General features: G+C 33.6%; 1 protein-coding gene across 1 annotated transcript; it reads right to left on the bottom strand.

The window, feature by feature from the left end:
- Positions 1 to 6,755: 6,755 nt before the first annotated feature.
- LOC106069934 (sex muscle abnormal protein 5-like) lies at positions 6,756 to 18,602 on the bottom strand. Its single transcript, XM_013229747.2, has 5 exons — positions 18,212 to 18,602; positions 12,332 to 12,426; positions 11,229 to 11,372; positions 10,218 to 10,389; positions 6,756 to 9,695 (listed from the first exon to the last, which is right to left on the bottom strand). Exons 1-5 carry the CDS (start codon positions 18,287 to 18,289, stop codon positions 9,528 to 9,530), a joined length of 657 nt encoding a protein of 218 aa, XP_013085201.1. The 5' UTR covers positions 18,290 to 18,602; the 3' UTR covers positions 6,756 to 9,527.
- Positions 18,603 to 18,843: the final 241 nt, after the last annotated feature.

The following is an 18,843-nucleotide window of genomic DNA, read 5'->3' as shown; positions in this document are numbered from 1 at the left end:
AATTGAGTATATTGATGTATAGCCAATAAGCATAATCTGAGTGTATTGATGTATAGCCAATAAGCATAATCTTCGTTTACTTGGAGCTTTTTATAATGCGACAATTTCAATATTTTGTATAGATATATGTAATATATTTGCATTTTTATATGAATATAGTGTGGGCACACCTGATTTATGTAGGTATTGTCGGGCCGCATAAAACATTTTGGCGAGCCACATGTGGCCTGCGGGTCGTAATTTGCCCACCCCTGGTTTAGAGTAATGCAAATTTGTTAATTAGCAGATAATTTTCTTCTATCAATATTTCTAGAAAATAAAAGGTTTGTTTGTATGCGTTATAGAAAAATTGGTTTAATATTTTTTACCTGTGATGAAAACCTTAACAAGTTTGACCAAAAGCAATAACTTGGCAACAAAACCAACAGCTAAAAGAATATTTTTTGTATGAATTTATACAACAATCTTTTTTTTTAATGCGATGTCTGAAACTTGTTATAAAAAATCTTAATTCCTATTCAATTATTGGCAAGGAATTTCATTTTGAATGCTCTATCTCTAATGTGTTCTTGAGTAAATAAAATTTTAGTTAGTTACTAAATAGAAAACACAGAAGTCAAATACAGTGCCAGAAAAGTTTGTAACATGAATTGATGTCACAAATTCAACACATTGAAAGTACATCTATGCAAAATGCTATTGGGTCTACATGTGCACAGATCATAGACTGGCTAGGTTTCCTAAAGATGCAATTCAAATACTTGTGTAATCTGTTTTGATTAGTGGCCTTTCTCTTTCAAATGCATTGAATCAATGTATGTTGTTTTTTTTTTTGAAATTGTGTTATTCTTTTTCTCATCTATTTTTGTAGTGGTTGTTCTCATCTTTAATGACAGTGTTTTCTGCTTTTGTAGTTTTTCCCTATCAGAAAGTAGAGAGTTTGCTTGAAGAAGTCTTGTATGCTAAAGTCCATTTGTTCTGACACTGCTCACAATGTGACTTTGTTTTGTGTCCTAACAACTGCAGGAGGCAGAGAGCTGGATGTTGTGAAGCTAACTGTTTGGAAACTTTTCAAGTCAATTGTAGACTTTTCAACCCATGACACCGTAGTTTATGATATTATTATTGTTGTATGTATGAGATTAATGTAGACCAGTATTTCTTGAAACTTTTACTTGTGACACACCCCCAGACCAAAATATGGATGTCAGTGCTCCTTCCCCTTCAGCCAGCTGGAGGGAGAACTCTAAGCTTACCCTGTATTGCCTGGGCCTTGCCCTGCATTCTGAGCTTCAAAAATGAATTCCTCTGATGGCTACAACTCCCATTGCTTCTAGTAAGAAAGAGTGCAGGTAAAAATAGAAGGTGTGGGACAGTTCATTCCTGAAGGTTGAGATGTGGTACATTGGAAGCAGTAAAGCACATGTATGTTTGTAATAGGCTTTTATTTGGGCTTGGTGGTACAATCATTTTAGTATTCAACAGGGCACCTTGTAGGGACACATTCGAAACTTCTGTCAGATAAACTCTAGAATTGCATTGGCCTAGATATATTCAGAAGAATTGAATCCATTTTGTTTCAGATGCCCTTAAAAAACAGGATGAAAGATCCTCCTTAGAAGATGATAGTTACATTTTTTTTGTAAAGATTCATAGTAATGATGTAGTTACGTGATTAATACAACTACAATTTAAATGCCACAGACTTGCTTCCCTTCTGAACAGTTTGAGAACTGCTAATGTAGACAGTGTACAGGACTACACAAAAAGTCACTTTGTGTACTTAGTAAATATTCTTGTACAAAATCCATTCTGTGATTTTCTTAACAATCAAAACTTTGATATTGTTCATTTATATTTTTGTAGTTCCAGCACTAACTTGTAATTGAATGCTGAAATGTTGATGGAAATGATGATTAAAAAGTCACGTTTATACTTAACACAGAAGATGTTGTTTTTTTTGTTTTTTAGACCCAACATCCACTTGTAGTAACTCTAAACAAACTTGAACATGGCCATATATTCTAGACAATAGAAAAGACAGAGAATAGTTTTGTTTTTCAATAGTAAGTATTTCATGTTTTATTGAAAATTACCGGTATATGCTATCAGAAAAACACCTCTCAGCACCACTAACACCTATATTCATAAAATGCTTTGAATAATATTTGCTGAAATAACTTGTAGCAAAAGTCAATAAGGTCTACATCTTTACCACCAGTTTGCCTACAATGCATCAGGGGAACTGAGGGTGCAATTCTATTGCTTTTGGACCAGCTCTATTAGTATCTCTATACACCCAAATGCTTGAGTGCTCTTTGTAGATTTCTCATCGGATTTCAACATCATAGACACATCGAATGACAAACAAAATAAATAATTTAAATGTCAGCTCCTACGTACAGAAAGGGTTCTAAATTTCCTAATCCAACGTCTTCAGTTTGTTAAAAGTTAACATCAAATTATCAACTCTCTATGTATGGGGGCTTCACAAGTTTGTGTAGGCCTACCAGTACTTATTCCGGTATTGTACATACTTTTCAACATGACATTAGAATACTCCTTGACTCCGTTAAATTTTTTCCACTCAGTTCCCTTTTAAGACACTGCGATCTATAGGACTAATGTTGTAACGGTCATCTGTTTATGTAGCTAGGGTATCATGTGGCCAACACAACGACCATCCGCCTTTACTTTCCTTAACTAATGTCAGGTACCCATTAGATCTGGGTGGACTTAGAGGCGTCCTAAGAATCCCGAATTTAAAAATCCGAACCTTCACCTGGTTTCAAACCCGGGATCCCGGGTTGGGAAGCCAAGCCACTCTCCCACTCAGCCACAGCGCCTCCCACAGCAGCCTACTGAAGAGGATATTCTTCAAAGACGCTGGCGACAATACTGCCATTTCAGTACTCTTTAGTTCGGGAGAAGAAACTCAATATCGAATTTACAAACGGAAGCATTGACAACTTCTTATAGCTAAGTGTCACACACACACACAAAATAATAATGCTCATAATAGACTTCAGAAGGGAAAAAAAATGCTACATGAAATGGGATGTGAGGCCGAGAGGATGAGTACGCTTGAGCTTGGCTCGTCTACCTATTAAGGAGGCTCGAGGTTCGAAACCCGACTTAAGCAGAGTTGTTAGTCCTTGATATTAGCCAAGTAGAGCGTTGAAAATTTACTTTGAACTCTGAAGACTTCCCCTTCCTTTTTCAAATGACATTTTCTGAAATGCTCCTGTCTACCCCCCGCCCCTAAATCATTTGGCGTCTAAAGTCGTGAGGAAGGAGGGTTGTACCACTTAACCTTGCATCAATGTGAATTCCATCACCATCCATTGAGATCGGTCGCTAAGATCATTCCTGCATTTTACGCCCTGGAAACCGAATTTATTTATTTTTAAAGTGTGACATGTTTTGGGTCTCTGGAGGTGTATTGCTGATGCTTATTAAGGGAGTCAAGAAACGACTCATGCAATAGACTTCCCAGGTAACAAACAGAAACTGGGTTGTGCCAACAATCTGCTCTTACATTTTGCTAAATACTTTCAGTTTATCAATTTATTTATCAGCAAACTAGCTTTGTAAAATGGCAACTAACAGAAGATGCTTTTAAATATATAGTTCGTCCATCGTGGTTCGATGATGACCTCATTCGTCATTCAGGGGGGGCTTAGGGCTTTGCACTGGGGTTTTGTGCCTCCTCGTGTGGCTGGTGAGACCTATGTGAGCCCGGAATGCTCGACAGTACAGTGGGCAGGTTTATTTTAGCTGGAGTTTGTGTCAGTTACAATCACTAGCGGATCCAGAACTTTGGAGTGGGGGGGGGGCGATTTTTTTCAAAACCCTAACCCTAACGCCCAGTAAACCCTAACCCTACGCATAAACGTGCATACAGCGCGCGCGCGCGCACACACACGCACACACACACGCACACACACATATATATATATATATATATATATATATATATATATATATATATATATATATATATATATATATATATATATATATATATAAATATGAGAATAAAAAAAGCAGCATTTCTCAACCTTCGGCGAAAACCAAAACAACTGGGGCAGCGCTATAAGGTTCTCTGGTGAAGTTCGACGCCATAAGCGTTTTCTTGCTTTTTTCACTGCAGAAACGCATTCTCCTGACAAGTACAGCTCATTCTTCACAATGTAGTTCGGGGCGAAGCCCCGACGCCAAAAGCGTTTTCTTGCATTCTTCATTGCAGAAACGCATTCTCCTGACATCTACAACTCATTACCCATAAATGAAGTTCGGGGCGAAGCCCCGACGCCAAAAGCGTTTTCTTGCATTCTTCTCTGCAGAAACGTATTCTCCTGACATCTACAACTCATTACTCATAAATGGAGTTCCAGAAAGGGAGCGACATAATATAAAATTTATATATTGATTCAACTAATTTTGTTCACAAACTATGATTTCTCAATAAAAACGGACCGCCCCCCCCCCACTCAAAGGGTTTAGGTGGGAAGGGCAGAAGAGGTATTCATCCCCTTTCACCACCAATCGGCAAACAGGGAACGACATAATATAAAGATCGGTTAAAATATACAAGGATCTATATATTTAATTGATTTTGTTAGCAGGCTGTGATTTCTACTAATAAATTGGACCGCCCCCCCCACTCGAAAGTTAAGGGGGGGGGGGGGCGGGATTGATACCATCGCCCCCTCCCGACCCCACCAAATCGGCCAACATACTAGAGGGGGGGGCGAAATAATCTAAAAATAGGTTGAAATATAAATAATTAGTATATATTTTTAACATAAGTAATAAATTCGTATACAAATTGTGTGAATCCTATACTAAAGTTCGTCCGCCCCCCCCCGGGGGGGGGTCGGCCGAGTGGGGGGGGGGGCGATCGCCCCTACCGCCCCCCCCTGGATCCGCCAGTGGTTACAATATGGCAATACCTTTATGTTGACATTGCATGGCGGCTAACCTTTCGAAGGGTTAATTAATAGGCAGAAAAATGTTTGTCTCTTTTAAACCCTCCCCCAAGAGTTACTTGTTGCAAACGTTTTTTTAAAAACTAGGTCACCTTTGTATGGTTAGTGAGCCGGAAATCCGATAAAGTTTACAGACAGAAGCTACAAATGACAGCACGGAGCCACTTGAGCCACTAACGAAGAGCAAGCTTACTAAGTCAGGCGAAACACAACATAAAAATTTGAGACCCTACATGCAGGGCACGCCTGATCAAGTAGGTCAACCAGATGAAATGGTGGCAGTGTGACACTCGAATCAAAAGTCTAATAAAACAATGTATCAACGTGCGCGCAAAATCACCAGCAATGACCGACTGAGATGCAATTCTTGGTATGGATTTGTCGAGGATATCAGCTTAGAGTTCCAACTTCCAACCGACAAATAAAATGAGATTTAAAAAAATAAATCGAGATATTTACATTGTAGGCCTAATAATTGTCCGATTTCTTTAATTGGAACGACATTCGTCTCATGGGATATAACTGATAGAATTTAAAATCTTATTTAGCTTATTCTACCATAGGAAAAAAAAAATCTCCAAATATTTTTTATAGTAACATTGTCCATTTACGGGTTAGTCAGTAAGGACAAGTTCTCCTATTTTTACTATTAAACATCTTAAAATCCACTTATGGCAGCAATTGTTAATGTTATCACAACAGTTAAGCGAATCAGCGTTCTCTTTTCTTCCTTATTAGCAACCCACTTGTATTACAGTCAGTGGTTCTCAAACTTTTTCGACACGGAGACCTCCTTTATATAGTCAAAACTTGTCCACGATTCCCTGAGTGAAAAAGCTAAATAAATGTAGCCTATAGTATACATGTTACAAATGTAAAGAAAAAAAAACATTTTATTGTAGGTGTGTTTATTGAGATTATTAAATTTTGTTTAAAATAAAATTGTAAAAAGTTAATGACTTTGGATTAGGGTGATGTAAGAAGCAACCGCAAAGTTTCTAGTTAGTTTCTTTTCTTTGAGATGAAATGCAGTAGGCGTCGAATCCAAGTTGTACCAAATATGAAGATGAGAAAGTAGTCGACAACTTCTGTACAATAATCCATACTATACAATTGGGATGTTTTTGAAATCAAAACTTGCCTTTCCTTGTTTGGTAACTTTGGTTCAAGTGCGTCACTATTTCAATAAGCTACTACTCTATTATTATGGACTAGGTTTGGGATCGGAGTTGGTCCACGGTGCAAAAAAGGTTTAATACCCAGTAGATAAGGTCGCCATAGACAAACAGTCAAGAGGTCGAGTTGATTCATATTAACATTATCAGATCGGATAAACTGGCTTTTAGCAAAGAAATTTTAATGATAGATAATGGTATTTTCATGTTTCTGCTGACCCCTGGGAATCCGCCGATATCAGTTTGAGATCACCGTTTTCACGCAAGTGAAAGTATGGGTTTTTGGTGTTTCAAGTGGACCACTCAGAGTCATGCACAACGTATAGGCAGAATTTAGTATCCAATATAACTGTGGACCAAAGTCTGATGGTTTTGTTGATCAGTAAATTGAAAGCCTTAATATGTTGCTAATTAGTTACTTGATCAGTAAATGTAAGCCTTGAGATATAATAATTCACCAAACGTATGTCAGAATCAGATCAACATACTTCTTGAAATACTGGGTACATAGGTTAGTGTCACAGATCGTGTGTCCTAGGAATTTACTAAGCCAAGCAACATCCCAGTAAGAAAAAGACAACCCAGAAGCTCAGAAACAGCTTTTTATTACAAACATACATTTGATGGTTTTTTTTAATAGTAACAAAAGTCATGACAGTGATTTCATTTCCATCAGTGTGTCTAACCAGGACAAAGATGAAGTCTACTCCAGGTAGATATAATGCAGTGTTATAATACATAGCCTTCAGAAGAGACTTGACCATGTACATTGTTTGGGGAGCCCTAGTTCTAGGAGTCATTAGATTGCAATGTGTACATGAAGGGTTCACATGCTCGCATATGTACAATATACAAAAGAGACAATGGATCTCAACAGACTTACTCTATTCATCACATTTATGAACACAGTACAATTTGCACTGAGTAATGGGGCATAAATGTTATCTTGACAGCATTTCCATTATTTTTTTTGTCTCTAAGTACTGAGCATAACACTAGTGTGCAAACAAGAACATAAAATCATTGGAAGCTGTGGAAACAAAACAACATTTTTTGTTTAGCTCATTGACAAATGACATCATTACATATGGCCCATAAAACTACATAGTTGATACTTTTGAAAATATAAAATGATCCAGTCATTAAACTTGTTTCCTTCAATTCACAAAATATGGAACAAGCATATTAAGATAATAAAGAGATATTAGGTGGACAAGAAAACCAAAGTGCTTCAATATCAAAAGATCTTGAAAACCAAAATAAAAAATGAAATTTAATATTTTAAACACAACTATGGCATGTTTTTTTTTACATAGCCTACTAAAAGCTACAAATAATGATTTCATTCAAGAAAGCTTCCCAAAGAACAGGATTGATCTTTATTTGAACAGCCCATTCTGCAAGTCAATAAATATGACACTTAAAATATACCACTTTGGTCCCATCATTTATACCTTTTTTTTTTTGCCAATAAAGCATTTTGATTTCTATAAAAATATTATGCAACTTAAAACACAGATTTCACTATTAGAATGTATACTTAGTTTATCCTTTTCATATTTGATACTATAAATCTGACCAACCTAATAAATATTGCTTATCTTATAATCCAACAAGAAATATAAAAAAACAAAAAGCCAGAAAATGTACTTCCATAAAAAAAAGTCTATGCACTTTGCAGTGATTAATTTGTACAACCAATTTACAAACACTAATAAAAACAAAACATAATATGTTAGATCTTCACAACAATCTGCTGTTGAAAAGCAATGTATAGTTTTTAATGAAAACTAGTCACTTGTAAAGTGAACAAGAAACATCAGATTTTAGTGGTCTGCTGTGTTGGCTTGTTAAAAGAATAATTCTTGTCACAAACGCATTTAAAGTGGGGCTGGACCTAATGGAAGACTGAACCAGAACATTGGTTTCTAGCAACAAGTCCAACATAGTGACAAGGACTCTGTTTCTTCTGTTTGTGTTTGCAATAACAATACACACAATAAGTACTGTCAATAAATATATGTTAAACCTAAACAACAACAACAACAAAAATTACTTCATTTTGGATCTAACGCAGAATTTGACACGCTCAAATAGTATTAATTATTCTTAGTAAAAAAAAAAAAGTTAAACAAATTTGTTTGTCCGTAAGTAAAGCTTTTCTTTTCTATAAAAAAATATGTGAAACTGGATGTGGTTTCATTTTCTATTTAACTAGATATGAGATTTGTATCTTAAAAAAAAATAATTTGGGTTTAAAACAAGAGCAATGCACATCCCATTCTAGGCCAACTTCATGGAGTAAAAAAACCCAACACAAAATCACATAAGCGGATGCACAAAAATGAATTTATGTTGAACAATAAAGATGAATTAGAGCCTGCAGTTTATACAAGTGGACAAGCTATCCAAATAGCCAGGTTCCATTAAGTGGATGTGGATTGTGCTAGACAAAGTAGTAAATATTCAAAAGAAAACAAAGCTATTTACAATCAATTTAAGCTTAACATCAAATATATACAAATAACAAAAACCCTCTTGCATATTTACAAACATAACCACAAATCTTCCATACATGGTAGCAAAGTATTTTTTAAGTTTCTTGGCACTGGTAATAAAATAGGTATTTTTTTTTTTTTGCAAATCTATCTTATGTCTAGTTGCTGAGGTACACAAAAACAGTAAATTTAGAAACAACAAATTGTGTTAACAGAGACTATTTCTCTTCATCTCTTGGAATTGTTTGAAGGCCAATACATCATCTAGGCAATTCAAAGCAGATTAGCATGAAATCAAACCATACATAAGACATGTATAGAAATCACAGCAATGTTTCAAGTACACAAACCTAACATCAACAAAAAAAATCAACACTATTAATACTAAGTTGTGTTGTTGCAGTAGATACAAACAATTCATAGAAGTAACATGTGTCAACAACCAAGACAAATCTTGCATCCATTAGAAAGCAAGGGGGCCAGATTTAACAAAAAGCCATCACATGATTGTATCCGACCACCAGTCAAAACACAAGAAGTTATAATTTCCAACAAACAACACATTACTTTTCAAATATGCCATCAACATTAGATGCTGCTATAAAAACAATAACACTTTTATGAAAAAAAAACAAATAAAACAATTTAATCTGTAAATAATAAAAAACAACAACAAAAAAAACACTATTATTTGAGACAAATAGAGTTTTTTCTTCTTTTCTTGTTGATATCCTCCAAATACTAGCATACTAGATCAAAGTTATAAATTATGTACATATTCATCAAGGAGTTATTTAGTCAAATATTTCACCAGTAGAGGGCACTCTGTTATAGTAATACTCCTAACACCTCCATAACACCTTTTACTTGTATTCCTTTACATAATTTTTTGGGAAGAACCCCATCCTGCCATTCACCTCCCCTTCCCACCAGTTGGGGTCACTTTTGGCCAGTAGCCTGATAACATCTCCCTTCTTCAAGGCCAACTCTTCCTGGTTGGTTGGAGTGAAGTCATACATGGCTTCGTACAACTGAAACGACAAATGTTTTCAAATTTTATTTTAGAAAAATATAATCTTTATTTTACTGACTTAATATTAAAAAAACTTTAAACTGACAAAAGTATTCATGTCCAGTAGGTCTGAAACTAAAACATTTTAATCTACTAATATAGAATGGGTATCTGAAATTAGTTGGGTAAAAGTAAAGGCAGTTGGTCGTTGTACTGGTCACATCTCAACCTCGTTAACCGTAGGCCACAGAAACAGATGACCTCTACATCATCTGCTCTATAGACAACAAGGTCTGAAAGGGGAACTTTACTTTTTTTTTTACTACTAATATGGAATGTTAATACAGTCAATCTGGTGACTATGTAAGTTAACTTGACTCCATTCAGCTCCATCAGATAACTGCCATTTGTTGCATCCATCAAGTAAAGGTAAAGTGCTGGCTACTAAAAAATCAACCACAAGAAACCACTTACTTAACAATTCATTATTCCCAATAGAAACAATGCCAAAACTACATTTCAAAAGAAAATTGTCATTTACCTCCTGCTTAACATCCCTCAAATAAATTAATTTCCTAGCATCACCAGAAACATTTTCAGAGCGGTAACGTTCAACTAGCTGATTAATTGATGGAAAGACAGAATTAGGCCAGATATAAAATTTGTTGTTTGAGTCTGTTAATATTTTAAAGTGTTGTACTGTGTCCTCGTGTCTGGAAAATAAAAAAAATAGATGTAATATTTTAATATTTTATTTTGATGAGATTAAAACTGAAAAGGAGCTAAAAGATTAATTATAATAAGTCACTTAAAAAAAAAATCAATTCCCACTTTATGTTAAATTAAAGTGGATCTGATTTGATCAAATCAAATTAGATAAAATCTGATCATCATTGAAAAGAAATGGCCAGTATGAGGATTGAGCCAATATCACTAGTCTCATTAACAACGAGGTTACCTTTGCTGTTTCTGGGAATTTCCAGACTTTTGACCAGCTTTTTCCTTCCACTCACCAATAATGTGAGCTAATAGAAGGAATTGAAAAATATAAAAATGCTGCCAATTTACCAAGTACAAACTGAGCTGACTTATTATTTTTTATGGCTTCAGGATTGCTCTGAAATAGCTTACAAAATATTGTCCCAAGCACTAAGGTTTAAAGTTCAGGACAAGCCTAGAAACTATTTTTGCTCTCAGGGGGATGTTTGTGGGTTGGCATGACTGACTTTCAACATCTAGCCATGGAAGCTATTTTCAGATAACTCATGACCCTCTAGTGAAACATACATGAATTATATGCCGCTGCATATTTTTTAATATTCAGGACTTATAATGTCACACCTTTTATATGTTAGGCAACCAAAAGTTTTGCGGCACTCGAGCAAAGAAATTTTCTCTAGATCTGTCAACTACATAAGTACTGACTAAGCTCTTTGTATCAATATTTTTGACTGCAAATTTAAGTCTGATTTCATATGTTTATATATTGCCATTGTATAAATTACAATAATAATATTTAAAACTAAGACTTCCTAAAAGCTAAATGTCTTACTTGACGGAAAGTGCAAAACCATTTCTGTCTGATTCACTTTTTCTGATAATAAAGGCACCATCAGTAAGTAAAAATGAGCCATTGACTGCCTTCTGTAAAAGGAATCTTTCTGCTTCATTTCTAGTCATAGGCTCTCTGTACCAGCTGACAGGCAATACACAGAATGCAAAAATGTTTCATAAGATTATCTTCCACAAATAAATAGAATGACACAAGCAAAATAAAACAAAACAAAAATAAAGTGCAATGAGGCCCACATGATGTGCTTTCGACACTAAATATTGATGATAAACTGATGGCTTCATTTATTAGGAAGTCACAACTGTAGAGGTTCAACAATGAACATGCCACAGAAAATGCTAACTTTTTAAACAAATGTGTATACTTTTTAAGAATAATAGCCTAAAGTTTGTTAGTTTGAGACTACAGACTACTTTAATGCAACAGTCTTCAATGAGTCCAAAGTCTGAAGTGTTGATAGTTGTACCTTTATCAATTCTTTGTAATAGGAGGAGGACTTTGCCAAAGAGAATTTTTTTTTAGAGCTTAAAAGAAGATGGAATAACAGAGGTTTCCCTAGAAACACATTTATAGCTCTAACACCAGCTTGCCTCATAGAGTTATATATAAAGTTTCTTGTAAAAAAAAAAAAATAAAAAAATAAATAAATAAAAAAGCCAGCTAGAGATCTCTTACAGAGGTAGCAAAATAAACTTCTGCAGAGATACTGAAAAGTGAACTTAAAATAAGACATTTATGGTTTTGCCTGCCACATTTATGACAAGATATTTAGGTCACTGCAAGATTTGCATTTATATTTAATTTTTCAAGTATATTTTTTAAAAATTACCTTCTCTTGATTTAAAATAAACTCTAGACACCTATTTCAAAACATTTTTATCATGAAGAGAAGTATAAAACTTTTTCTATTGTTTACATAAAAAAAAAACTCAACCGCTATGACAAAAAATAATAATTTTTAAATGCAGTTTAAAATTCTTTTAAATGATCAATTATGAAGTTTTGTATAAATTCACATAACTAAAAAAAATTTTAACAAATATTTGAAGGACAGATAAAATTATGTTTATGAAATAACTTACTCTTTTGGTTCCATCTTGATATAGGATGCTGGGATATAACCAGAATGCATTCCCATTATAGCTCTGTACCAACCTGAATCCTCATTATTCATAACCTAAAGATTACACAAATTAAGTTTTATAGGTAAAAAAAGGTGAAAATGGTGGAATTTAACAAGTTTTGAAGAGAATAATTAGTTTCAACTCAGTTTTTTTATTATTAATTAATTATAATTTTTAAGGTTGTATTTTCAAGTTGTATAAATGATTTCCTCCAGAACTTTCTTATCAAAACCAGAGTGTCACTTCCCAGTAGAACCAAAACAAAAAGGGAATTGAAATGAAATAACAGTCTTGAAATTCAGAGCTGATATAAATTTTGTAACAAAGACTCCCTTTGAGTCTCTTGGTCTAGTTGGGAAAGTTAAGTATGCCAGTGAGTCTCAACTTTTTGTACAAACTATGGTCCCATAGCCTAATGACACTAATTCCTATTCAGCTGTTAACAAACTACTTAAATTTTTACAATTTAAAATGGGCCAATACACAATTCTTATATGTGGTATTTATCCAGAAAAAGATTTAAAAAAATTGACCCCCAAATCTCAAAATTGAAAACCACTGGTCTGTGTTGACTATTGTGCAAGTAGAGAGAGAGAGAGCTCATATTTCTGCAATATATATTAGTTAATTCAACAGTTACAACTGGCCTGAACACAAAATGATTTCAAGTAAGAATGTAAATCAGATTTCTGGACCCTATTACTAGTATTGTTATAGTGTGTTACTTTAAAAGCTAAATCATAACATCCAAAGACATTGATAAGATGAACATTACAGTGAAAGGGATGTAACAAAGTGTTCTAAATTGTACAGAAGTAGAATTTAATCCTTGCCACCATACACTATTGTATTTCAATATAATTAGTAAACCTTTTCATCTTCTTAACAGCTGTCTTTTTTTAAATATATATTTTTTACTAAGTTCCATTCCAAACTCTATTGCTGTTTCTTATACCACTATACAAAAAAAAAACAACTTTAATACATGCTGGCAGCAATCTTAAAATAAAATCAAATGATGTTTTGTTGTATTTAACCTGTAGTGACATTTAGAGTGATCGCAGTAAATCATATTCGTGCTAGAAGCAGAGAAAAACCTGAGTTTTAGAGAGAGAAAGTAAAATATTATATAGTGAGATACTTTTGGTGCTTGGGAGAGAGTAGACAGTGTACAGAACAGATTGTTTATTTTAAGTTATTCTGGTAATATTTACCTAGTCCTGCCAGAGGGTGGACTTACGAGATATTGTATGCATCTGGGACTTAACATATAGTGATACTGTTCAAACTTGGATTACAATTTATTGTGATTACTTGTATAGCCAGCGACACATGGCTGGATCTTTATATGCCATTTAAATGCTATTTATACATGTATTATGTTTGATTAAACTTCATATATCTGCTATTTCAAGTTTTGCTCAGTGCATTCTGATTGTAGTTTAAGTAGTCTGAACCTTACTGAGGATCCAGATATATCACTACACACACTTTAGGACCCACGAATCACGATCAAAACTTATCTATGTGACATTTTATCCCATACTTGCCACCATAAAATGTCACATAGATGTTTTGATTGTGATATTTCTTTTTATTTATACAGAAAAAAAACTCCAAAATAAATTAATAAAAAGGGGAACGGGAATGTGTACAAAGGACTAACTTTTTGTTATTAACCCGAGTGTTCCAGAGAGCAGGCTGTGAAATTTCATTGTATCAGATACACTAATCCAGAACACCCCCTTCTTTTCTTTTTTAAACTTTATTAGCCTGTGAATTAGTGTATCAGATACAATGAAATTTCACAGGCTAAAAAAGTATGTTAGGTTTATCATTAAAATGTGGCCCATTTATGAACATTTAAAAAAAGAAAACAAGGGGATGTTTCGGCAATAATTAACAATTTAAAGCATGGAAACAAATCAACTGGCATAGCTGGTGTGTACCGCTGTAAAATGTTTTTCCAAGTTTCAGATGTTTCTTCATGACTTGAAGATAATTTACTTCCTAGTCCAAACCTCCCGCGGGACGACAGGGGATTGGAGCGGCCAGGGTTTGAACCCAACACCATCGATAAGTCCTGGACGACAGTCCAGCGCGCAAGCCATCTGCTAGTATATTATATATATATATACTAGACATATTTTACTCGCGACCCGCAGGTCTTTATTTGCGTATTATTGTCGATATAGTCACTGAGAGTGTTTTTAAAACATTGAAATGAAATAATAATGTAATAAATAAAGCGAATGTGTAAATGTAAAAATATTATGAATGAAGCCATCAAATCAAAATAGCTAATCTACTTGAATCCATTTTTTCAAATTAAAACATTTGCTTGTAGGCCTTCATATATTTGATTAAAATTTGAAATGAATAGACTTAATATTGTATGTTCATGTGTTAAAGTATAAAGTAGATCTTGAGGTAGACATAGATCTAGATCTAGACTAATAATAATAATAATAATCTTTGTTGTCCGTATGGAAATTTGTCTTACAATTTGTGCATTACACCAAACAAAAAACATTATAACTATAAGAAACCAAAGTGTACATTCACACCAGACTCACTCATAATTTACATGTGACAAAGTTTATACCAGATTGTTCTTATTTAATGATTTGATTGCCAGGGGAACAAAAGAGTGTTTGTGTCTGTTTGTCTTTGCTATCGGTGTCTTGTATCTCTTTTGTGATGGTAAAATCACAAAATCCTGACACAAAGGGTGATTCTTTATTTCGAGGATCTTATTAGCTTTTTTTTTTTATAGATGTTTGTCTCAAACAACTGCCCAAATGGGGTTTGTTTTTTGCCAATGATTTTACCAGCAGCATTTAGGATTCTATAAAATTTATTTTTATTTTTAATGCTCAGATTGCCATACCAGGCAGTGATATTGAAACTTAAAATATTGCAGATATGAGCGTGATAAAACATAGCCAAGGCCTTTTCGCTAACATTAAACGAGGACAGTTTTCTTAGTAATCGTAATCTTTGCTGTCCTTTTTTGCTGATATAATCAGTATTTGCAGTAAAATTTAGTTTATTGTCTAGGATAGTACCAAGGTATTAAAGGTTTTCACAATTTCAATAGTCAATAGCAGACCTGCCTACCAAAAAAAGTCCAAATGTGTAACGCTGATGGTCAAAATGCGTATTTTGGCACCTGAATGCGTAACACTTACCGTGACTTGCGCGATCCACTATTTTGTCATATATATATATATAGGCCTATATATATATATGTGAGTGTGTGTGTGTATATATAATATTGGATCTAGATGTCATGATTAGATCTATATCTACAATCTAAATCAATACGACAATAGAGATGATATCTAGACTAGCTCTGGATCTATGTCTATAATCTTTATAATGAATATAATCTACTCTAGATCTGGGCTCAAGAGTGTTACCGATGCCGTGGATCAGCTACAAACGTAGGTCTACTCCAAACTTTCGTAGGCCTACCTTCATCCTTGATCTATTCTATACTAAGACTAAGAATCTAATCTAGATCTAGACTAGATGGTAGTAGATGTTATCGATCTAGATCTAGTTAATCTAAATCATACTACAACTAAATTGGACCTAGATTGACGAGTAATGTAGAGAATCATGACATAACGTAATGACTAGCTAGACTCTAGATCTACTCCTGTATAACAAGTTATCTAAATTCTAGATCTAGAATCCAGATCTAGACTAGATATCTACAATGTCACTCAATGTGTTTTGAATCGATAGCACTTCGATATTTTTTTTCTATACAAATGAATACGGGAATCAGGGATTCCTCATAATTAATTTCTACTATAATGAACTTACAAAAAAAAAAAAAAAAAAAGTCACGTTGGTGTATCAGCTAACTGACGGTACCAACCTGCCACTCCCTCACTCTCGCGTTCTTCATTTCTAGACTAAATCTAATTGCTTTTAAGAACCAATCAACGTAAGAACGTATAGATCTGGACACAGTGTTCCCCCACCTTTTCTGTCCCCCCAACAGGACGGCTTAGCGTGACCTCCGTGACCGCTCGTAAGCTAGCCAAGAGAGAAAAAAAAACCAAAGGATACGAAATGCGTAACGCGACGGGTTCAATGCGTATTTGCGTACTAATGGTCATTTTTGGGAGATTTTGCGTAACGAATACGCATTTTGCGTAACGGTAGGCAGGTCTGCAATAGGCAATCAGAGTTAAAAATTGGCTTTTATAGAGTTCATTCTGTGCTGCGTGAAGGCTTTGCTCTGCACATGTGTGACCTTTTTTCATGAATGAATATAGGCCTATCTCAACACGGCTATGCAGCTTTAGCAAACAGCGAAAGAATGTATTAAAAATGCTTTAGAAAAACAAATTTGAATATTAATTTGATTAAAATATGAAATGAATGGACTATAACTAGTATGTTCATGTGTTAAAGCATAAAACTATCTTTGCAAAAAGAAGTTTTATCATCTTAGAGTTCAATAAGAGTTTTAGACCTAGGTCAAGGAATAGACTCAGTAGAGAGATGTGTTAATGTGTAACCATTTGGTAATGTCTAATGAAAGAATGTGCATCGGGATATCTAAATTCGCAGATATAAATAACGAATTTATGTAATAATGCTTTTGAAACACAAATTTGAAGGTTAATTTTATTAAATAATGAAATCAATAAACTATATTTTCTATTTTCATATGTGTAAAAAAAAACCCTATAAGTGCAAAGTTTAGTTCTTAAAATTAGATCTAGGTCTAAATCCTTTCGATCTTTTTTCATGTCAACATTGTAAACATGGCCTAGATCCATAAAATACTATAGATAGCTGTAATAGAGTTGGTCTTTTTTTTTTTTTTTTTTTTTTTTTTGGGGGGTCTTAAGTTTGTTTTAGGGCTACAATACATACACTACGGCCTAAGTTGGTACCCAAGGAACATTTCTGCCAAGTTTTATCAAGATTGGTCAAGCGATTTTTATTTCTATACGGGGACATACATACGCCAAACATTCTGCTTTATATAATAGGGTCATAGGGATCTAATAATATGGAATAAGATACTGATAAATCTTGTCTTTCATCTTTATGAATATTTTATGGAAATTGTGTTGTATTTTTTTGTTGTAATTAGTAAGTATAGTTTTATAGTTTAGAATTTAGATGTAGACTCTAGCGTGATTTAGATTTTAGATTCTAGACTCTGGTCACAGTCACACTCACAGTGATCTAGATTCTAGACTCTATAGTGAGTCTATAGTCTATAGTAGTACTATAGTCTATACGACTATAGTGTTTAAAATAGTTTTAAATTAAATAAAGATTATTATAATCATAATGTACTCCACATTGGCCATTGTATTGGTTTTAAATTCTTTTCTAATGAATTTTTTACTACTTTACATTAGTTTACAATTAAAAAATTTACATTTAGTTTACAATTAAAAAATTACGTTTAATTAACAAATAAACAATGTTTTACAATGACTTGAATGACTCAATGTGAATAATTTTTTTTTAAAGTCAATTTACTCTTTGGTCCTGAAGACAAGTGTAATGATTTTACTAATGGTGTTTATGTAGTAAAATAAGAACATTCATTTGTTATAAAGCTCACAGCTTTATAAATCATATTCTTAATTCTTTAAGAATTTATAAAAGTCACCTGTTAATAGTGTTAATGTTAGACAACCAGGAAGTTGTAAAATGATAAAAAAAATGTTAATAAAAGAAATGAAATGTTGATGAGTCTAATGCGAACTATTTTTCTATCTAAAAACTGAATAAAATAGCCAATATAGATTATTTAAATGAGTTGTAAGATCTACATCTACATAAATAAAAACTTACACATAATTTATTGCCTTTTCGGAAACTCATTTCATCTGGCTGAGTTGCTTCGAAATCCCAAAGCGCAACGGCTTCCATCTTGAATTTCTAAATTTTTAACTTCGTTGTAACCTGATTTTTTTCTAGATTTATTTTTTTTTGTGTGTTGGATTTACAAATAAAAAAGCAATTATGACAATCACAACAAAAAAAAACAACAATATTTAGAGTCTTGATCTAGATTTTAGAAAAATAGTTGCAAATCAGCATTAGCGTAGAAAAAAATCTGTTTTAAATGTTGCTACAATAAATCCTTGAAGCTGATAGATCTAGCTTTATTATTAGTGTCAAGGAAGATCCTGATCTAGAGTCTATGTTTTTTTTTAGACTTCATGTAGAGGTCTATCTAGATCTACATGCAAATCCAAGAGCACAAAAATAGCCCTTACGGTGTTATGGTTATAAAGTCTGGTATTTTGATTTTTTTCAAAGCAATTTTTTCATCGATCACATTAAACACTAATTTAGATCTAGATATATAGATTATTTACTTTATTGACATAAACGTATGTACGTAGCAGCTCTAGTTACTTATGTGTTTATTTTGTTTCAGTAGAGTTTATCTAATGACTTTTAGCAATAAATGTTGAATT

Source organism: Biomphalaria glabrata, chromosome 2 (genome assembly GCF_947242115.1).
Source record: "Biomphalaria glabrata chromosome 2, xgBioGlab47.1, whole genome shotgun sequence".
Lineage (NCBI taxonomy): Eukaryota > Metazoa > Mollusca > Gastropoda > Planorbidae > Biomphalaria > Biomphalaria glabrata.
Note: the sequence above shows the minus strand (reverse complement) of the source record. Positions and strands in the feature narration are given on the sequence as shown.